At 42.2% G+C, this 23931-nt stretch overlaps 2 protein-coding genes across 2 annotated transcripts in view; both read right to left on the reverse strand.

The window, feature by feature from the left end:
- LOC311004857 (uncharacterized protein) overlaps nucleotides 1-23931 on the reverse strand; it is a 340983-nt gene that overhangs the window by 79341 nt on the left and 237711 nt on the right. The gene's annotated exons all lie outside the window — the stretch shown is intronic.
- LOC311004701 (protein NLRC3-like) lies at nucleotides 14412-23415 on the reverse strand (the record flags this gene model as incomplete). The annotated part of the gene is given in 8 exon segments (XM_083996873.1): nucleotides 14412-14998; nucleotides 16124-16170; nucleotides 19544-19717; nucleotides 19809-19982; nucleotides 20197-20258; nucleotides 21119-22914; nucleotides 23188-23193; nucleotides 23196-23415. Coding segments are annotated over 8 exon segments (3066 nt in total).

Below are 23931 nucleotides of genomic sequence, written 5' to 3' on the forward strand. Positions count from 1 at the left end.
GGTTTATTGTCATTATCTCATGTGAAATGTTGATTAAAGCAGAAGTAAGTGGTCCGGTCGTTTTCGCTAATGCTGCGTTCCAGGCAGGCTTTTGAAATCGTAAATTACAGCTTCAAGTCACAACTTACGACTTTGTAGCGTTCCAGGCAACCCACTCGTGTTTTTCCGACCTGTTTTACCGGTGAAAGTCACTATAACGGCCACTCGTAACTTCCGACCGGTGAACTCGTACCAGATCGAACTGGTACGACTTCACGGTCGGAAAAATACGAGTTTCCTTGAACGCACCATAACAGTCCTCGTCCCTACGTCACCACATTCACGGCGTCCCTTGGCTGCACACACAGCCCTGCATGCCGTTCTCTCTCCTCATTGGATAAAAACTGTAGGATACGATAAAAGTTTTCTCCTCGGCTCAGAGCAGAGCAGAGTGACTGACAGACCCGTGTTTCAGACCAAACACTCTATATAAGTGATTGCTGTCGGAAGATATAACTATTTAAGACTTATATTAACACAAATATATCACTTACTTCTGCTTTAAGGCTCATATATTTAAGCAATATCACATGAGAGGGAGTGCTGTTGTACTGTATATCAGCACGGCTGTGATTCGGTCGTAGGCACGAGGCCGCAGGCCGAGTGCCGCAGATAATCACACCGTGCTGATATACAGTACAACAGCACGACCTCGAGTGTGATATTGCTTTTATACAACAGTGCTACGAGCGCATTTTTAGAACAGTAATAAACTACAAGAGATTATGATTTGTTTGTTTATTTAATCATTTATTTGGCTCCGCCAACAGAAATAGTTCTGCAACTGGAAGGGAGACAAGGCTGTTGCCAGGCAACGCATAAACATTTCATACTAGCTTGCTACTAGCTACAAGGTTTTCCACCGAGCTGCTTCCAGTGCTGGTTCTGGTTCGGAGCCCGTGTCTGATTAGCACCGCAGCAACAGGACCAGCATGAAGACATACAGAGACGTTATCGATACTGTATTACATTTGTTTATCATCTATGTAATCAATATAAACACAGTTGAAGCTAAGTAGCTGAGCTACGTGGCTAACAACAGCTAACGCTAATATCAAAACACATCACCGTCAAAACGTAGTTGCCCCCGCGGCGATTTTTTCCCCAGCCGGGTTTAGTAGAGATTTATCTCCAATTAGACGGACCAGGTCAGGTCCAGGTTTTAATGTTCAGGTCCGTTTATAACTGTAGCAGCAGCAGCAGCAGCAGCAGCAGCAGAGAGATGGGGCAGCTCCTGTATGGGGAGCGTGGCTCTGACTTAGCTCCTGTCCAGCTGAACAGCGGAGTGATTATGTCTGTGAAAAGTCCCAGTGCTGTTATACTGTATATCAGCACTATTAAATGTCTCGTTGTCCAATCAAATTGCTCGGTTGGGACCGGTCGGAACTAACTGTTGTATAAATTGTCATAAGGCATATTTTGGTGAAAATCATTTACAAGGGTTATTTTATTTATTTCATAAGAGCTCATTTTATTTCATTTATCTGTCCCTTAGCTCTTACGGTGTTGAAAGAAGAACGGATATGAATAAAAGGAAAAGGAGATTTATGTTCAAATAAGGATGACGGCTGAGCATAAATAAAGGCTTCTTGAAAACATCAGTAAGCTTCACCATTGTCTGGCTGTGGTTCGCTATAGATACCACCATTTATCATGGTAAGGGATGTGACTCTATTTAGTGCCATCACATCCCTGGTTTGCTAATTAATACTTGTAATATTTGTAATATGTCTGTTAAGTACTTAAACTTAGTATTTAACACTGGTAGGATAAATCTGAAATGTCCTCCATCTTTACACAGGACAAACATCAGTGTGACTCACAGCAGTGATGGCCAACAACAGACAGAAGGTATTTCAGTGTTCACTCAGACACAGTCTCATCATTTTGACCCAGGTAGTTTTTTATGTGTGAAATAATTCTGTTTTGGTGTGCATAAATTAAATCAAGCATCCAAAATAAAACTATGATATAAAAATTGTATGAATTGACTGTATATATGGACTTTCAAAAAGCTTTTGATTAAGTCCCACATAAAAGATTACTTGTGAAGAAGATCCTACAGTTTAGATGAGTAATTGGTGTGATACCTGTTTATTGAAATTAAATCCAGAAAAATGTAAATATCTGCAACTTGGAAGAGGGCATAACAACTGTGTTAGCTATCTGGTTGGAGATATGCTTGTCCATAAAGTAGAAGAGGAAAAGGATATAGGTGTGGTGGTTAATGGCGCATTAGAATTTCAAAAACACATGATTAAATAAAAATAACTAATTCAAGGGTGGCCATGATAAAACGGACCTTCACAAACTTAAGTAAGGAAATTGTTTTACCATTGTATAAAGCTCTGGTGAGATCTCATCTCGAATTTGCAAGCTCTGTCTGGTGTCCCTATAAAGTAAAATATATTGAAAAAATTGAAGCAGTTCAGAGACGAGTAACCAAATTAATCCCAGGGAGGGATATGATATGAAGATATGGAGAAAGATTAAGGCACTTAAGACTGCCAACTCTTGTCTATAGGAGGTATAGGGGTGACATGATTGAGGTGTATAAACTTGTACATAAGATATACGATTAGCCTCGTAAACCAGCCGCTCCCGGAAATGCATTTCATTTCATTTCTGAGGGAGAGTCTGGCCTCATCCCCGTTGTAAGCGTTTGGCCTGAAACCCTCAGAAGGCCGAGCCAATCAGCGTCGCCGCTGTGATTGACACAGCACGTTGGCCAATCAGGGACCGACTGGTGCAAAGCCCCGTCACTACACCAACTTGCTGATTGGCTGAATGGGGTTGTCTGTCAACGCTGCTACTCCCGCCCACCCCAAACGCCCACCCCAAACGCAAAATTGATGTTCAAGTCCATATTTCTACCTACATCAACACTTCTGCCCGCTCTCCAGCCGCACTCACACATTTCTGAAATTAGCTGAAATGAACATTCAACTCATTTTTTATTAGAAATATATCACTGTCTTCATTTATAATTTTGCTTGCAGCAAACACATTTAAAAGGTTGTCAAATCTTTTTATGTGCGCTATCCGTGGTTCTGAAATCCCCACTCTCGGCTGCACTCACACAATTCTGAAATAAACTGTAGCCCAGAGTGCGATTTGCCAGGGAATGACCCCTCTGGTCATTCGTTTTAACATAACATGTCCAAGGTTAACTTTGACTTCGTGGAGGGTTAACAATGGAGTGGATTGAGCAGTGCTGCTCAGTTTCTCCTGGAAAAAAGGCAGAGGAGAAGATGACATGCAGACCTACAACCCAGTCATCAGAATATATATATGTATATAAATATATATATATATATATTTTTTTTTTTCTTTTTACAGTGGGACTATTTTATTAGATAATATAGATTTCTGATTCAAAAAACTACATGAAATTTATTGTGTATCTCTCTTTGATATTGTCAGTATTAGTAACCGTTTTGTAAAAGCACATCAGTCCGGGATATGGGCTCATTATCACAGCAAGGGAGTTTTGAGCGTATACGGTATTGCTTAATTTATACTCCCGACAGTAAAAATGGCAAGTTAATAAGCAATTGTCTACACGGTGGTCCGAAATTGTTTTAATAAACTTCATAAACAAAGTTAATAAACTAACAGCTGCAAGAAAGATAATTATTGTGTCTTGTTTACGAATTGTGCCCACCTGCGTTATGTTTTGTGCTTTTTAGCAGTCAAATCAGTCTGGGTCATTTTCTGTTTTGTGAAACTCAGAAAATAGGTATTATTTCATATAAATGAGGTGTGAAATTAGTATTAGGTTGGTCTGAAGTTGAATAAAAAGATGAAACACAACTTCTGTGATAATGTTATGTTTTGTTATTAAATTCAATAAAACACCCAAAATTCAACCAAATTGCTTCAAATTTATTGTAACTGTTAATACCATAGTATTAAACAACCTCTGTTAATTTCAGGCCGTTTGATAAAAAAAACACACACAAAAAAAAACAAGAAAATTATGAAGGAAAGAATTTTGGTTTGGGGTCAAAATGAGCCCAAGACAACATGAGGGCGAATGACAGACACTGAGTCCACATCAGTCCTGTAGTGTAACTCTAATGACAGTCACTGAGTCCACATCAGTCCTGTAGTGTAACTCTAATGACAGACACTGAGTCCACATCAGTCCTGTAGTGTAACTCTAATGACAGACCACTCTACTCACCACAGACAAAGTCCCAGCTGTTCTCCAGCGGCTGTCCGGACGAGCTCAGGCTGCGTTTAGTGGCTCAGACAGCGGGAGAGCAGCGTCTCCTCTCCACCTCCTCCACAGGCTGATTCAGGCGGTAAAGCTGCCTCCAGTCATCAGGAAGTGGAGCTGCACACAAAGAACCACTCTGTGTTCAACTACTGACCATCCACTAACTCTGCTTCTGCTCTTATTCCAGCGCTTCTACCCACAACATCCACACAACAAGCTGATTCAGCACTGTGCATTTATCTATTACCAATGTGCCTTTAACGTTTGTATTTTGAAGAGACTTAAATAAAAAAAATAAAAAAAACACCCACACAACATGGAGGACACGGTTCTTTCGGTCCAGACTTTACAGTTACAGCTCTGACTCAGCTACAGTAACATTATAATAACACAACAACAACAACAACGACACGTTGAAGGGCAGAGAACTCAGGTAACGACAGGTGTTAACGAGGAAAACATTCAGACTGTTCACCTTACCTTCACACGACGAAATAAACTGCTACACAACCGCGTGGTGAAAGTGGAAGTCAACTTTAAACAGGAAGTGGGGGAGGGGATGTCACTTCTGTAATCTGAGTAGAGAGACTGGTGTTTTTACTGCTGTTTATTTCTAATACTGAACCATAAACAGTTAAAATACTAATGATAATATTGATCTTCAGTCCGCCGCTTGTCAGAAGAACATGTGTGTGTTTCCCCTGTGTGTGTTAAAAATGTTAATGTAACACATTATTTATTTAAAGGGATATTCCGGCGTAAGTTTAACCCATGGTCTAACACACAGCAGATCTTAATGCTGACGTAAGGTGACACACCTTTTTATTAATAATAATAATAATAATAATCATAATAAATAAAACACCTCTGCTGTCAGAGAGAGAGAGAGAGCGTGGTGGACAACTGACTGAATGTGAAAGTAATCCAAAACTATAATGTGTCATCATCACAACTCAAGTTCCTTTCACACATTAACAGCTGTGCACTTTGCCTTAATGCTGAGCAGTGGAAGTTGATTCATTACACAAATCTCTTATAATCTAAAGTAAAGTTCATGCAGCTCAAATACAAGTGGCCAGAAGCACAACAGGTGTAAATGTATTAAATCTAAGAACATTGTACAGTCTGGTCTGGTGCTTCAATAAATTGATGATAACAACGTTCAAATGAGGTGTATAAATTATTTGGAAGGAGCCTGCTCACACATTTAAAAGAACCAATAACAGGCTATATATTATATACTGTATGTAGTAGCCGATTGTCAAACAAATAAAAGTGTCAAATCAAACTTCCAATTATACAAATCAAAGGGCCACTGTACTCGGATGAGAAAAAACATAATGTCCAAACAAATGTCCAATTTCAACAAAAATCGTGGTTTATTTAACCAAAAAGCGAGCAAACAAAGAACAAAGAAAATTCCTGTGCCTCTCCCGCTCCGGTAAAAAAACATTTGCCCACCCAGGTGCATGCTGGTCCCCTACCGACAGCCTACCTACAGTTATAATTTCAGGTGCCCTCCTACCGTGTCCAAATGAAACAAAACACAAATAATAAACAAGAAACACCTAAACTAAACAAATAATAAACTAGAATACTAATAGAAATGTAATCATAATGAAATCAAATAAAATAAAAAAAATAGCTCCAACACATATAAAGATGTGCTGCTCTTTTTGCTCCATTGCTTGTTATGAGAAGCCAGTGATGCAGTCGGCTACTAGTGCTCATATCTGTAACAGATGGAGACCAGAGATGGACAGAGTACTCCACCCCAGTACTGGAGTAAGAGTACAAATACTACTGGTCAAAATTTACTCCGTTACAAGTAAAAGTAGCTCAGTCCACATGTTACTCCAGTAAGAGTAAAAAAGTACTTGCTTTTAAAGGTACTTAAGTATTTTTCACATCAATGAAATACTATCATTTTTTCTAAATGAATTTAAGGAGCTTTTAACTCTTGTTTGTGAGAATGAACTCTTTGAAACCACCTGCACTGATGTTCTGCTTTTAGAACCACAATGTTATATAAAGCTGCAGAAACACCTATAAAAACAAATTAAATGAATGGGATCATAAGAGGACAGCAACTGTCATTTTCATGTTTTACACCCCCCAGCCCCCCCACACACATCAGGCAAGGTATTTTCTATCTCCCCCTCACTGAGGGGACATGACTTTGTCCACAATTCAATGCTGTATTTCAATGCTGTATTTATGTGGTACCACAGGAGATTACAGGCAAACGTTGATAAAAATAACAATTCTTTACTTAAAGCAGAAGTGAGTGATCCGGTCGTTTTCGCTAATGCTGCGTTCCAGGCAGGCTTTTGAAATCGTAAATTACAGCTTCAAGTCACAACTTACGACTTTGTAGCGTTCCAGGCAACCCACTCGTGTTTTTCCGACCTGTTTTACCGGTGAAAGTCACTATAACGGTCACTCCTAACTTCTGACCCGTGAACTCGTACCAGATCGAACTGGTACCACTTCACGGTCGGAAAAATACGAGTTTCCTTGAACGCACCATAACAGTCCTCGTCGCTACGTCACCACATTCACGGCGTTCCTTGGCTGCACACACAGCCCTGCATGCCGTTCTCTCTCCTCATTGGATAAAAACTGTAGGATACGATAAATGTTTTCTCCTGGGCTCAGAGCAGAGCAGAGGGACTGACAGACCCGTGATTCAGACCAAACACTCTATAGAAGTGATTGCTGTCGGAAGATATAACTATTTAAGACTTATATTAACACAAATATATCACTCACTTCTGCTTTAAGTAATGCAGATGTTTATTAACAATCATTTAGCTCTTGCGTGAAAACTGTAACCGGATGAACCTGCACCATCCAAGTAACTCTTACTCTTACTTTTCAGCCTTCCTAGAAATTAACTCGAGTAAAAGTAAAAATATTTGCCTTGGGAATGTATTCAAGTAAGAGTAATAAGTACCAAAGAAATCTAATACTCAGGTAAAGTACAAATCCTCTAGATATGTATAAGTACAGTACTCAAGTAAATTTACTCTGTTACTGTCCACCACTGGTTTTTACTGTTTCACAGTTGATAACTTAAAGGATTTGTTTAATGGTTAAAAGGAAATTAAACAAAATGAATCATATTTCATGGTTAAAAGTAAAACAAAAAGTATTGTAATTCATGGAAAACAGCTAAAATCATCACATTTCATGGCAGAAAAAAAAAGCTAAAATTTATTTAATTTTTATGGTTTTAAAATGTGTAAAAATAAATATTCCATTTGATAGGCTATAGAACTAAAACCAAATGTTTTCCTTTAGTCACTATTGTATTACAGTACTAGTGTGTTTAATTGTGTGATTATGTGATGTGAGTATGGCCATAAAGAGAAGAGCGTTATGACTATGTAGTAACAGTCCTGTCTCTGTTCCCCAAAGACTTTCAAACAACATTAATTAAAACTCATTTTTGTTATTATTATTTTTTCTCATGTGGACATTTCCCATATGTGATAGAGAACAATTTGATTTGTCATTTGTGAAGAACAAAAAGAAAGAAACTGTGGAACATGAAGTCAGTTATTGTGCTGAATTTTCATTTTATCTTTATTTTTCATAAAGCATATGTTAACTAACTAGTAGCTTGTGACTTCATTTCCTCATTGTGTTTATCACTCACCTAACCCTCCTATTACGAGCCCAGTCTTTCCTGGTCCATATAGCTTCACATCCTGTGACACTTAACGGGACACATTCTGAATGAAATAGTGAGGGGAACTTCATTGTGTTGAGACATTTTTAATAATAACATTTTATATATCCCATATTTCTTTAGTGTTGTTTTTGGTGTTATTAAATATTGTCCTATAGTTTCCTTTTCTACAGAGCTTTATAGTATTGGTTCACTTATTCTGATACTTACATTTATTTTCTGCCTCTTTAGTTCTTTGTTTAATAAATTCTCTGTAGAGTATTTGTCTTTTTCCTAATCCCTTCATGATCCATGGTCCATCTATATAGGCTACTTTAGTTTGCTGCTTTGTTGTTTCACTGGACACTTGTTGTTTAATAATGATGTGAATATTCTTAAAATGTTCCATATACATTGTCAATATCGTTTTCATTATAAACTGTTTACAAGTCATTCTTAAACACATTGATGCTTTTCTCTGTCCTCACTCTGCTGTAATGTGTTTTATTTATTTATCTGGCTGCTTTGTCTTGTACCTGCTGCTGTTACAGAGTTAAGGAGTTAGTAATTCCACTTCTGTAATTCTGTTATTATGGAAGCTGCACTACACTTAGTTTATTATTATTATTTATCTGCCTGTTACAATATGAAGTTGTTCACTCCTTTATTTATTATTTATTAATTATGATCTGTGAGTTAGAAGCTCTTATTTTGAAACGCCGCACTAACGAGCCCCTGCAGACTTCGCGGGTTGACCCGTTTCTAGGCAACAGTCTGCTGTCGGAGCCTCTTGGTAGGTTGACTTGTACTGAGCTCCGTTAATATAACTTTCTATTTGAGGGTTAAAGGTGACTTTATTGATCATACATGTGAAGATCTGCTCCAGACAACAACTGCTGATGTTCTGTGATGATGCTGAGTGAGAGACATGACAAGTTCATTGATACGGAAAAGCTTTTCACTCACTTTGATAGCTTCATGTTAGCTTGTGGCTAATCCTAGCAGCGCGACTGTTGAACAGGCAGAGAGTGTTGTGAAGTTTATTTTGTTCCAGTGTGTGTGTGTGTGTGTGTTATCCTGAGCTGTGACTGTGAAGCCTGATGCAGAGATTATTTCTCCTCTTTTCATTAGCAGATGTAAATAAAGTCTGATGGGAGTCTGACAGTGACGGTCCTTGTCCTCTGTGAAACTACACGACGACGCATGAGAAAGCACTGAACCGCTACGCTGCCATCAACTGTAACAACTGGTAGGTGCTCACTGAGCTCAGAGATTCATAGTCCACTCACTGGCTTGTTTTCTGTCTCATTGGTCAATATGTGCTCCGTTAAAGGGATAGTTCACCCAAAATTCAAATTTCACTCATTATCTACTCACCCTCATGTGGACTAAGGGCTGGGAGAATTGTCAGAGTCCTCCGTGGCTTCTCTGAGTTACATCGGGGCTCCGTGCAGCAGTATTTGTCCATATAATGGTTATGAATGGACACCACTTTTTTTTGTCCAAAAAGACACACCAAAAAACATCCAAATACCTCCATACTGCTCGTCTGTAATGTCCCTCTTGTATTGAAGCCCCGACATGAGAAATTGTTCCGATTTTTTTTTAAATAAGTCTATGTTTTAAGCTTGTTTGTAGCGGAAGCTCCCGGCACTGCTCTTCCTGGTCCGTCCAAATCTCGCGTGATTTGCATTGACACCCAGTTCACAGCTCCGCAAATCGCACGAGATTCCGGCAGAGCAACACTGGGAGCTTCCGCTACAAATAAGCTTAAAATATAGACTTATTTAATTTTTTTCGGAGCAATTTCTCATGTTGGGGCTTCAATACAAGAGGGACATTACAGACGAGCATTATGGATTATTTGGATGTTTTTTGGTGTGTCTTTTTGGACGAAGAAAAGTGAGCTCCGTTCGCAACCGTCATATGGACATGCAGTGCTGCACGGAGCCCCGATGTAACTCAGAGAAGCCACGGAGGACTCTGAAACTTCTCCCAGCCCTTAGTCCACATGAGGGGGAGTAGATAATGAATGAAATTTGAATTTTGGGTGAACTATCCCATTAAGGCGGCACAATGGGCTGTGATTCTGCTGGGTCCAGTGGTTTTTGGATATAGGCTCATGCTGAACATTGTATTGATAAACTCATCAGTCATTCTGTGCTTATTGGGATTTAGCAGATCAGTGTTTAATAGATAACGTTTAGCTTCATTGTTGAAAACCACTTTGCTGTGGAGCCGTGGTTCTGCTGGAGTTCTTCCTGTCTCTGCCAAATCAAAAACGAGAGGTTTAATCAGCAAAACTTCAAACTCTTTTAGAACAAAAAAGACATTGATCACATAATGTTGTCTCTAGTCTTTGGTTTAGAATTAAAAACCAGATACATCTTCATGAATTTGGTTTCTGGTTTCAAAATAAAATAACAATAACAGGAATTTCCAAAAACCAAAAAGGCACCATTTTTTATTGTTTATTAATTTCTTGATTGTGACATCAATGGTGTCATATTTTCTTGTAGTTTTAAAATAAATCACACACTTGTGTTTTTAAATGATAATAAATGATGGATTATCTGATGAGACTCAGACCTGAAACAGTGAACATTTAACACTCACCTGTTCATATTATCATCAATGTAACGCAGTGCCACCTAACAACCACAAGGGGTCAGGGCATGAACTTATCTGTCCTGTAGCTTTTACAGTGTTTAAAGAAAAGTCAAGTAAATAGCTGTTAAAAGCAGGAGGTCAGCTTGTGGAAACATCAGTGTGCTTCACCATGGTCTGACTGGAGTTTTCTTCACTAACAGCTTCTCCTTCATCGATGCTGACGACCTGTGAGCTCCATGAAGGCTCATGACAGAGGCTCATCACAGCTGCTGCTGCTACATCACATGCTGTCCACCTGGATTCATCAGCCAGCACATCTTCCCATGTGTCACAGCTGATCTACAGGGATTCAGGCAGCGTTCACACAGACTCTACACAAAGGTCAGAGATGTAGCGTGGTGCAGAGTGAAGCTGCCCTCCACTACACATTTAATTTGAATGTCTTTTATTTTGTTCTGCAAAGAGCAAAAATATGTATTTTATCATCACAGTTCGCCACACACACATACAGAAACTTCAGACTCAAGTGTGTGTTCTCAGTCACTGAACATATTCACGCGCGACTTCCTTGTTCCTGAACACACCGTGTAGCGAACGCGCCCTCTGCTGGTCGGAGTTAGACACTGCATACTGCGTGATAACATTACATTTTTCAAACAATAAACCACTCTTTTCTCACCATAAACACACAGACAATTATTACCACACTCTAAATATGAGCTGTACTGAATGTAAATCATATTAAACATGTAAATAATACTAATAATGTAGGTATATTAACGGGTCCATGGCACTGGTCAGACCTCCCATTAGTTCGACCTCCCATTGGTTCGAACTCCCATTGGTCCGACAATCGGAGGAATGAGAGTTTGAACTAATGGGAGGTCCTCATTAGCACTGCTGCGCGCTCATTAGTGTCCATAATTAAACCTTGACACTCATATCAAATCAAACTTACATTACAGACAGACAGGTGGATTGGGTTCTCTCTCACTCCCTCCCACTCCGAACAGACAGACGGACGCAATCAGAAAGGAAACGGAGGCTGCGCATTGATCCTTTTTTCCTTTCTGGGATCAAACGGATCATGTGCAAAACAAGCACTTCATATTAATAACATATAAGGCTCATTATGCTTCCAGCCTGTCTAGCCTCTACCTGGTGTTTTTACTAAACTTAACCAACTCCTTTCTTCATTGCCTGAACCTAACCAAAGCGAAATGTACTTTTTTTTTTTTTTCTCTCAGTCTGCTGTCAGCAGGAGCGGCGGCTGCAGCAGCCTTGCGCCCGTGAAGTGAGCTCAAGCCTGGTTCAGCCACGATCGAGCGGAGGGGGGGGGGAGTGTATTTCTTTTACTCTGCACTCTGGGAGGGGGGGCTTTGATTATCAGTTTACACATCTTGATCAGCATTTATGATGGTTGTGCGCGATCTGACATGATCTGGCGTTGTGTGATGTGCGTTTCTGTGTGTTTCTGAGAGCTCTCTCTCTTTCAGTAATTCTCGTTATTTTGCTCTCTCTCACACACACAGAGAGAGAGAGAGAGAGAGAGAGAGAGAGAGAGAAAGCTACATGCTCCTATCAATGGAAGAGCTTGTCAGAAAGTAGCGATGACAGTTTGAACTAACGGGACCACCCATTGGTTCAACCTCCTATTGGTCTGACTTGTGGTTGATTTTGTCGGAGTAACGAGAGGTCGAACCAATGGGCAGTTCCCGAAGATACTTTGAAATGTCTAATGTTTCAGCTCATTTCATTTTAACAACTGTACAGTTCAAACCACAACAGACTGAAAAAACCTACTAGAGTAGTTTTTTTTATGATGAACAGTGACGGTTGAAATGGTTGCTAGGCGACAGGACGGGACTCCCGCTTTACGAGGTAACGGTAGATAGCATAGCTAGCTAGCAAAGTAAATCCTCCATCAGAACGATCGTCTCTTCTCGGTTCAGACTCGTAGACGTTGTCCTCAGAGACTCCTGGATCGGTACCAGAGTTTTTGGGTCCGTATCGTCTCATTTCCGGTTCCTGGTTGTTTTTCATTTTTACTCAGTTAGGTTGAGTATAACTTCTTTAGCTTAGCAGTTAGCTTAGCAACAATGACTCACCTCTCTGCTAGCTACGAACAGAGCGATTGAAGAGTTCAGTTTACCTCGAGCTGACCTGGGAATGATGCCACAGCCAAGTTGACCGCCAGTTAGGTAAGTAAACTTATAACTACTAACTACTATAACTAATTACCAGGAGAGGTAGCCTAATTATTGCGTTACTTTTTGAAAAAATAAAATGCTCAAATACGTCTTATTACTTCAACTCGCCCTAACACCCTATAACCATAACCCTAACCTCCCGTTTATGGAACTAACCAGCTCACCCAGTATTCCTCCACACAGAATACTGAGTGAGTTGGTTAGAAAAAAACACGTTATTATCAGATTACCCTTGTATTTGATGGAAACGGGGTCTACTTGGCAGGATTAGGCTACATTTCTAAAATCAACCATATAGTAGAGCAGACACACATGCAGCCTCGATCTGTGTTTTCCACACACTGTCCCGTCTGCGGTGCCGTTTAACTCCGATTGTCGGATCAAACCATCGGCCACTGCTCTGTCTCCGGGGCCGAGAGCAGCTGGAGACCCGAGGTCACAAGATCACGGAGCAGAACCAGCCAACGTGATAACAGCCGCTTATAAAACGAGAATAAAATGTAAACAGCAGATCAATTTGCTTTTCTGAGGTTGATTTGCTGTTGCTTTTTACTTCCCGTTTGTGGTCTTGTAACGGATGTTTTGTATCATATAGGCTACAATGTTGCAGTTTTCCGCAACATTTTTTTATGATGTAGTTAAATGAAAGACGCTAGCGTTCAGAGTTTTACTGGGGAAACGTTGGCCAATAAATGTAATGAAATGATTTTGCCCAAAAATACAACATAATTTAAAGTTACCTGACCCTAAGTTACCTTGGTCTCTTTTCTGGTGCTTTAGGGTAGCCGCCCGACATGAGAAATTGTTCCGCGACACAGGAAGAGCAGTGAACTGAGACACTGGGAGCTTCTGCTACAAACAAGCTTAAAATATAGACTTATTTAATTTTTTTTGGAACAATTTCTCATGTCGCTTCAATACAAGAGGGACATTACAGACGAGCGGTATGGAGGTATTTGGATGCTTTTTGGTGTGTCTTTTTGGACGAAGAAAAGTGGTATCCATTGACAACCATTATATGGACAAATACTGCTGCGCGGACCCCCCCGTAACTCAGAGAAGCCACGGAGGACTCTGAAACTTCTCCCAGCTCTTAGTCGACATGAGGGTGAGTAGATAATGAGTGAAATTTGAATTTTGGGTGAACTATCCCTTTAACAACTAGAGAAAAACAACTGATAAACATTCTACAAAGTAAAGTCACACATTGGCAGCAGTGAACAATTTCAGAATAAGACGTTGACGCCTATGGAGAGACATTTTAGTCAAAACTTGATGAATGAATTAAAATCTGCAAGGAAATGAATTTCAAAATAAATCCAGTAATAAATGTCGACATGTAAATGTTTGTTTATTAATTCATTTATTTACTGGTTCTTTATTAAATCACGTTTTTGTTTATTTCACATCAGATTATTTACATTCATGGATTAAATCAGTTGGTTTTTTTAAACTCTTCTCAGTGATTCTCATAAACTTCTTCTTGTTTTTCAGGTCCCAGTGATTTTTCTGTTGCCATGACGCTGATGAGTTCATTATTAAACTGTGTTCATCTCTGTCCTGTGAAGACGAGACAGACGTGTAGAGACTGAACTGTCTGTTCAACAGAGAGAAGGTTTCTGTGACAGGAGGAGACTCTGGTTCACTCAACACAGACTCACTGACGAACCAGACCAGCAGAGTGTAAACCCACTGAGGAATCAGGATAGAATCTAAACCCAGGATAGAGAGGTTGAGTGAAGGTGGTGTTGAAGGTGTAGAGGTGGATCAGTGAGTCAGAGGAGACTCTGTAGAAGGACAGAGAGCCAGCAGGACAGTCCACATACACTGCTACTCTGTTAGAGACAGAGGAGGAGGAGGAGGAGGAGGAGGAGGAGGAGGAGGAGGAGGAGGAGGAGGAGGTGATAGATGTCTGTCTGTTATTGTGCCAGACACTGTAACCACCATCAGAGCAGCTCAGACTCCAGGACTGATCGTTCCATCCAAACACACAGTCATCACTGTTTCCTTTCCTGCTGATTCCTCTGTAACTCACTGATATAAGAACGTTTCCTCTCCACTCGACCTCCCAGTAGCAGCGACCAGTCAGACCAGTTGAACACAGCAGCTGAGGATAGATGTCAAATCTTTCTGGATGATCAGGATATGACTGATCCTCCTTCACACCTGTCGCCTTCCTGTTGTTGTCAGACAGTTTGATCTTTGTGTTCACTGTGTTTGTGTCGATTGTGAGTGGACAGGAATCTGATGGAGAGAACAAGACACAGCTGCAGTTATTGATCATTGATCAGTTATTGACAGTTTGATGAAGACTCATGAGGTCAGTGATGTGACAGTGTGAAGATGGTTGAATGTGCTGCTTTGTTTCCAGTAGGGATGCACATTTTGAATTTTTTTTCTGACCGGTAACCGACGCTCGTTAACCGATTATTAACCGTTAACCGATAAGATTACGACGCTCCATTTTTTTTTTTTTTGCCATTAAAGGGGCAGTTCAACATTTTGGCAAATTGGCCCATTGCCATAATCCCTATAGTCATAGCAGTAGGTTCGTTACCTTTAATTGTTGGTGCAAGCTGTTTTTAGAACGGCGGAGCAGAGCCGTGAGCTGCTCAGGGTTCTAAAACATCTCTGTCTGGTAACGTTGTGTTATTATCTCATAGCGTAGTGATCGTGCAGGTCACAACTTGTCCACCAGAGCGTTTTGGAGTTTTGGGATTTTGTATTTGATGAGTTTGATGAGGGAAACCAAGAAATCCCATGAGCCTCCGTAGCGTAGCTCTGAGCAGCTCACGGCTCTGCTCCGCCGTTCTAAAAACAGCTTGCACCGACAATTAAAGGTAATGAACCTACTGCTATGACTATAGGGATTATGGCAATGGGCCAATTTGCCAAAATGTTGAACTATCCCTTTACATACACACGTGCGCTGTGACAGCTGATCAGTGCCACATCCACTCTGCTCTGTCTCAGCTGATCGCTCATATGGAGGTTAGATCGTCCAATGTACAACTGTTTTAGTTACAAAGTGCAGCCAAACACCAGACTGAAGGAACAGTTTTTTTCAGCGCCGTTGTTACAGATGATTCACATCTATGTCTGTGTAGCTACATTTATGGTCTGCCCTTCCTTCATGGGGGCTGCTGCACATACTGTCAGTCCTCCTGTGGAACTTTTTACCGCGAAATATGACTGAAGGCACGTGGAAATCTGCACGTGTCGACACCCCCCCATGAGTTGACGACAAGGAGCTAATAAAATAAATAACTGATAGTATTAATCGGTCGAAGTTCTTGTTATCGGTTAACGGTTAAACGGTTCAACATGTGCATCCCTCGTTTCCATGAATCAAAGTAAAAACAGACTTACACTTCCTCAGACCTGGTGTCAACCATGGGACTCCAGCAGGCTCCACCCTGAAAGGAGGAGGGGGGTCAGAGCAGCACCTTCTCTGTCAGCATGCACACATGGACATTACATGGCTCTCACACACACACTGTTTTATCACTGTGTTCACATGGAGGCTGGTATGTCTGGATGAACACTGAGCACAGAGAAGAAGGAGCTGGAGTCTTTATCTAGTGATGATACAGAGCAGGAGGAGACCAGGAGGAAACACTTCATCATGTCTTTTCTCCATGTGATGTCACTGCAGTGTGAGACACACACTTTCACTCTCTGACTCTCAAGCTGCACAAACACACGTCACAGCAAAGAAGATGAAGACACAACAGGTGGAGCTGACCAGCCCAGATATCCCACAATGCACCAGGAAAGAAGAAGAGTGCAGCTGTGAACAGTGGATGGTTTCAGTGTTTGATGAGGAAGGAAACACACTCAACACGTTTGTTAGAGCTCAGTGAAACACACAGTGAGTTTAGTGAGAAACACTGAGTGTGAACACAACTTGTGTTTGTTTGAAGAAAACTCCCCAGGAAGCTGAAGAATGAGGCTGTGAGCAGGTTTCCACAGGAGCCACAGCAGCAGTGAGTGGATGAAGGAGCTCTAATAGAAACCATCTGATCACAGTGACAGGACGGATCAGGATCTCATGATCAATGACTCTGTTCTTCTCTGCTCTTCACCCAGATCAGCTGCAACACACTGACTCACTGAGATCAGTCACATCATGTGGAATAAAGCAGCCGTCCTCAGGACCAGTCCTGAGCTCCATCAAACCTGTCCACACATTTTGACTGGACTTGAAGTCAGAGTCCAGAGGAAGCAGAGAAACTGTAGAGCAGAGAGAAGCAGGCTCAGCTCAGAGCACATGGACTCAGACAGGAAGTGAAGCTCCAGCTGCTGGAGACTTTCATTAAGGAGCCACTTTGTGGCTTCATCTGATCTGGAGTCAGCACACACACAGTCTGAAAACAGCTGTTTGATCACACACACATTCAGCCACAAACAGTGGTGGACAGTAACGGAGTAAAGTACATATCCAGAGGATTTGGTACTTATTACTCTTACTTGAATACATTTCCAAGACAAATATTTTTACTTTTACTCAAGTTAATTTCTAGGAAGGCTGAAAAGTACGCGATACTTTCAGGTCTGCTCTTTTTTTTTTTCTAAAATACTATTGGACAGAAACTGTGTTTGTCAAAGAAGGAAACCCTAACCCCTAAAAGCAGCACATCAGTGCAGGTGGTTTCAAAGAGTTAATTCTCAGAAACAAGAGTTAAAGCAGAAGTAAGGTGAATGTTTGTGTTAATATAAGTCTTAAATAGTTATATCTTCCGACAGCAATCACTTACATAGAGTGTTTGGTCTGAAACACGGGTCTGTCAGTCACTCTGCTCTGCTCTGAGCCGAGGAGAAAACTTTCCTTGTATCCTACAACCTTTATCCAATGAAGAGAGAGAACGGCATAAAGGGGCGGTCCTCTCTGTGTGTGCAGCCAAGGGACGAGGGCGGGTCACTGTGTGACGTTGGGACGAGGGCGGGGACTGCTAACTCCATCGGCTGACAGGAAGTTAGCCAAAACCACCGGATCGCTTACTTCTGCTTTAAAAGGTACTTAAATTCATTTAGAAAAAAATATTGTAATACATTGATGTGAAAAATAAGAAATTTACTCTTACTCTGACTTTTACTTTAAGTAAATTTAAAAGCATGTACTTTTGGATACTTAAGTACCTTTAAAAGCAAGTACTTTTTTACTCTTACTCGATGAACATGTCGACTGAGCTACTTTTACTTGTAACGGAGTAAATTTTGACCAGTAGTATTTGTACTAGGGATGCACATGTTGAACCGTTTAACCGTTAACCGATAACAAGAACTTTGACCGATTAATACTATCGGTTATTTTTTATTATTATTATTAGCTCCTTATGTCGTCAACTCATGGGGGCGTGTCGACACGTGCAGAGTTCACTGCCTTCAGTCATATTTCGCAGCAAAAAGTTACACAGGAGGACTGACAGTATGTGCAGCAGCCCCCATGAAGGAAGGTCAGACCATAAATGTAGCTACACAGACATAGATGTGCATCATCTGTAACTACGGCGCTGAGAAAAAAAAAAGAGGACGAGGACGTGGCTGCTCTCCAGCCTGTTCACCTGCAGCTGCAGCTCCACAGAGGAGCTCTGCTGTTCCTTCAGTCTGGTGTTTGGCTGCACTTTGTATAAAAACAGTTCTACATTGGACGATCTAACCTCCATATGAGCGATCAGCTGAGACAGAGCAGAGGGGATGTGGCACTGATCAGCTGTCACAGCGCACGTGTGTTTTTAACAGCAAAAAAAAATAAAATAAAATATCCGTGCGCCGCAAGCATCTTAATCTTATCGGTTAACGAGCGTCGGTTATCGATCAGAAATTTTTTTCAAAATGTGCATCCCTAATTTGTACTCTTACTCAAGTACTGGGGTCGAGTACTCTGTCCATCTCTGACCACAAACACTGATTATTACACTGTTCACTACACTCACTTTCTTCTGATTGACAGCTCCAGGCCTCTGGACAGTGAGGACATCTGGATGTCACACTGTGATTTACTGTCTCCTCAACACAACAACACATCTCATCAGGACAAGACCAGGATCTCAGAGAGACTGAGCTGATTATTGATCATCAATATCTGACCAGACAGAGACCTGATGGTGCCGCCTGGTTTCTGTCTCTTATTTCCTCCTTGGTTGGAGACGCTGGGAGACGAATGTCTCTGAGCAGTGGACATGCTTTGATTCTTGTTGCTGTGTTGTTGTTAGTGTGTCCACACTCAACAGGTGTCTACAGTCTCTGGGACTGTTCAGGTCAAACACTCTGTTGGTTCAGGAGCAGTTCAACCAGCTGCAGCTGAAATGTTTCCTGATACACTCTGAAATAAAGTCTGATCCAAACATCTGGAGAGACTCAGAGCACAGCTGCCAACAGCTGCTTTCATCACGGACATCTCTCCTCCTGAATATGACACAGTGAGTCATGATGAGACACTGAAGTCATCATGAGGAGAAACTCCTGATCCCAGTAGTTCATCACTGTGACTGATGAAAGCTGCACAGCTCATGTTTGAAACACTCTGAGATTTGGGCTTCAGTATAAACTGTGTTGGGACGAGTCAGACTGAGACAGAGGACGTCAGTGGAGTGGGCAGAGCTTCACTGTGGCCTACACCACCTCTGGATATGGTCTGAGTGATGGGATCTGATGTCATCAATGCATGGATCACCTGAGACAGATGTTAATACCAGGTGTGACCAGGTGTGAACGGGGCCATAGAAAATGTTCCAGCTCCTCCTCCTCTATCAGACAGTGTGTGTGGCTGCAGCAGCCTCTCCATACCTGAGAGAGTCCAGTCTCCAGTCTGGATCCTCCAGTCCAGCAGACAGCAGCTCCACTCCTGAGGCTCCTGGATGGTTGTAGCTCAGGTCCAGCTCTCTCAGATGGGAGGGGTTGGAGCTCAGAGCTGAGGCCAGAGAAGCACAGCCTTCCTCTGTGACCAGACATCCTGACAGGCTGAACACACACAACAACACACAGGAACCCTCTGTCAACACCTGCTTCTGTGATCAACTGGCATCAGATAAACAGCTGGAGGGGTCCTCACCTGAGAGTCTCCAGTCTACAGTGTGGACTCTCCAGTCCACCAGACAGCAGCTTCACTCCTGAGTCCTGCAGGTTGTTGTTACTCAGGTCCAGGTGTCTCAGACTAGAGGACTGGGAGCTGAGGACTGAGGACAGAGCTTCACAGCTTCTCTCTGAGAGGTTACAGCCGCTTAGTCTGTAGAGATGATCATGAGGAATTAAAGAAGAAAGGAATTTATTTTCTGTCCTGTTGAAAAGGTTAGGTTACTTTGTTGGTCTCCACCAGGGAGGAATTTGTCCCAGAGATAAGGAGCGGTTGCAGCACATACAGTAAAAACAACATACAGTATAAACAACATACAGTTAAACGTACATCAGATTGAAGACTAGTCGAGTAAACACAGACCAACACTGGACAATCGCACTCGTACAGTAGACCAGGGATTCCCAGCGTGTGGTGTGCAAGTCGCCGCTAGGGGGTGCGCGACATGAAAAGGGTGAAGGTGGTAAGGTGTTATATTTTACAAATATCTTTCCCGCTTCTGGTGTGCACACAAACTCTTTACTTTCAATATAGACACGCGTCATGTGCGATCACAACACAACGCTGTAACGGTGCGCTTGTCTTTTTCGTGCACGTGTGTGTCAGACCCTGATTCTCCCTTGGTGTCTCCACTACTGTTTCCCAAGGAGCTCTGCCCGTTTGAAAGGGGAAGGGAGTCTGTATGTGGAACGATTTTGCCTCCTAGATGTAGAATGTGTATTATAGAAGAGAAACACACATTTCAGGATCACAGCCTGTATCATTAGAACAGACATGTGACCTGGACATGTCACCAGCTGGTGATACCATACTGGAGTACTGACTCATTGTTGCTCTATAAAAAAATAACATAATGTTTTTGCAAACTCCAAACACTCTGAGCCTACGTAAGATATAGAGACACTGATGAATATTGGCACAGACATTGGCCACCTGTGTGCTCAAGCTCAAGTCGCTGTCAATGAAGACTCCAAGGTACTCCACAATGTGTTGGCCATGGATGGCCACTGGGCTTTGATCACCCACTGATGTAGGATCGAGCAGCATCTCAACAGTTTTGGTCGTCTTAATATGCAGCAAGTGGGCATCACACACGCAGATTGGTGAACACTTAAATTAGTATGTTTCACTATGTCACTATGGCAACACTTGTGCTGCGATTCTTGGTGAAGGCAAACTGACATTTATCAAGCACTGGTTCCACAGCCGTTCGAAGTTTCCCTATCATAAAGACAGTGTTTTTATATAATGATGAATAAATCCAACTATCTCTACACTTACAGAGCTTTGTTAGAGGCTTTGACCACTGGCAGCAACCTCAGAAGAGTCTCCTCTGAAGCAGAGTATTTCTTCAGGTCAAACTTGTCCAGATCTTCTTCTGATGACAGTAAGATGAAGACCAGAGCCGACCACTGACCAGGAGACAGTTCATCTGTGGAGAGAAGTCCTGATCTCAGGTACCATTGGATCGCCTCCACTAGAGAACGATCATTCAGTTCATTCAGACAGTGGAACAGGTTGATGCTTTTCTCTGCAGAGGGAGTCTCTTCGATCTTCTTCGTGATGTACTGGACTGTTTCCTGATTGGACCGTGAGTCACTTCCTGTCTGTGTCATCAGACCTCGTAGGAGATTCTGATTGGTCTTCAGTGTAAGACCCAGGAGGAAGCGGAGGAACAAGTCCAGGTGTCCATTTGGACTCTGTAAGGCCTCGTCCACAGCGCTCTGGTAGAAGTTTGTCTCTGCAGATTTGACTCTTGTTGTTTCAGTCTTCCTCTTCTTCTTCTTCTTGGAGGTTGGTTGTTGTTGTGACATCAGGTTGAGTCCAGAGTTGATGAAGGTCAGATGGACATGAAGAGCAGCCAGAAACTCCTGAACACTCAGATGGACGAAGCAGAACACCTGGTTCTGGTACAGGCCGCTCTCCTCTTTAAAGATCTGTGTGAACACTCCTGAGTACAATGAGGCTGCTCTGATATCGATGCCACACTCTGTCAGGTCTGATTCATAGAAGATCAGGTTTCCTTTCTGCAGCTGCTCAAAAGCCAGTTTTCCCAGAGACTCAATCATCTTCCTGCTATCTGGACTCCAGTGTGGATCTGTCTCAGCTCCTCCATCATACTTGACCTTCTTCAGTTTTAGATGAACCACCAGGAAGTGGATGTACATCTCAGTCAGGGTCTGGGGCAGCTCTCCTCCCTCTCTGGTCTTCAACAGCTCCTCCAGAACTGTAGCAGTGATCCAGCAGAAGACTGGGATGTGGCACATGATGTGGAGGCTTCGTGATGTCTTAATGTGGGAGATGATCTCTCTGGCCTGCTGCTCATCTCTGAACCTCTTCCTGAAGTACTCCTCCTTCTGGGGGTCAGTGAACCCTCTGACCTCTGTCACCATGTCAACACACTGAGGAGGGATCTGATTGGCTGCTGCAGGTCGTGTGGTTATCCAGAGGCGAGCAGAGGGAAGCAGGTTCCCCCTGATGAGGTTGATCAGCAGCACGTTGACTGAGGTGGACTCTGTCACATCAGTCAGGATCTCAGTGCTGTGGAAGTCCAGAGGAAGTCGACACTCGTCCAGACCGTCAAAGATGAAGACGACCTTGAACTCATCAAAGCTGCAGATTCCTGCTTCTTTGGTTTCAGAGAAGAAGTGATGAACAAGTTCCACCAAGCTGAACTTTTCCTCTTTCAGCACATTCAGCTCTCTGAAGGTGAAGGGAAATGTGAAGTGTATGTCCTGGTTGGTTTTGTCTTCAGCCCAGTCCAGAGTGAACTTCTGTGTTAAGACTGTTTTCCCAATGCCAGCCACTCCCTTTGTCATCACTGTTCTGATTGGTCGGTCTCTTCCTGGTGGAGCTTTAAAGATGTCTTCTTGTCTGATGGTTGTTTCTGGTCTGTCTGGTTTCCTGGACGCTGTTTCAATCTGTCTGACCTCATGTTCATCATTGACTCCTCCAGCCCCTCCCTCTGTGATGTAGAGCTCTGTGTAGATCTGCTTCAGAAGAGTTTGGTGTCCTGCTTTAGAGATCCCCTCAAACACACACTGGAACTTCTCCTTCAGGGCAGATTTGAGTTTACGTCCACAAACTGAAACAGGAGCAAAATATTCTGAATGAAAACACAAGATATAAGATCAATAAGAAAATATAACATTTTAATTCCTCTAAATAACAACTATGAACATGTTTCCCTCCATGTGTTGATGTCAGTGAACGTCTCATTTGTGGTATGAATGAATAATGGTTGCTGTACACGCTTTGGGTATTGGGTAACAATAGAAAAACGCTATATAAATGTCATCCATTATTATTATTATTATTATTATTATTATTATTATTATTCATTATGTTGAATCTTTACAGAAATCCTCTTACTGCTCTGCAGACGCTCAGCCAGCTCCTCCTGCTTCATCCTCCTCAGGAAGTTCACTGTGATCTTCACTAATGCCTCTCTGCTGCTCCTCCTCTGCTCTTCATCCTCACCGTCCAACACCTCCTCATCCTCCCTCTGACTCCCTGAGCATTCTGGGTAATCTGGACTCAGAGCCTTGTGGATCTTCTTCAGCTCGTTCTTGACAAAAGTGACCATGTTCTCCTCCAGCAGCTGGAACAGAAACTCTATGAGTGACAGCATCAAACTAAAACCATGGAGCCAAACATCAGATCCATGTTGGACAGACTGACAATCCACTGGTGTCAAAGTGCAGCATGGAGATGATGGTGAACACAACAGATGTAACAGCAGCTGTTGGACATGTCCTCACCATAAATATGGAGTCCAGGTGTGTTTGATGCTGCTGGGCAGACTGACCACTGGGAACCTCTGAGCTCTCCTGGTCCACTCTGTGGAGGAATCAGTGTCAAGTCAACATCAGGACAGAGAGATAACACAAGATGGACTTTATACGTCCCCTGAGGACGTTCACAACAGACACAGACACTTTGGTTTCAGACCTGGTCCAACAACACGTCGTACAAACTGGTTCTTTTCTACAATAACCTGAGTCTGACTGTCAGTTACAGCTTACATCCAATCAGCTGATCCACGTCCTCCTTTAAAGGTAATGAACCAGTCCTTTGACCGGTCGCTCTTTAAAGACAGACA

Source organism: Trachurus trachurus, assembly GCF_905171665.1.
Source record: "Trachurus trachurus genome assembly, chromosome: 21".
Classification (NCBI taxonomy): domain Eukaryota; kingdom Metazoa; phylum Chordata; class Actinopteri; order Carangiformes; family Carangidae; genus Trachurus; species Trachurus trachurus.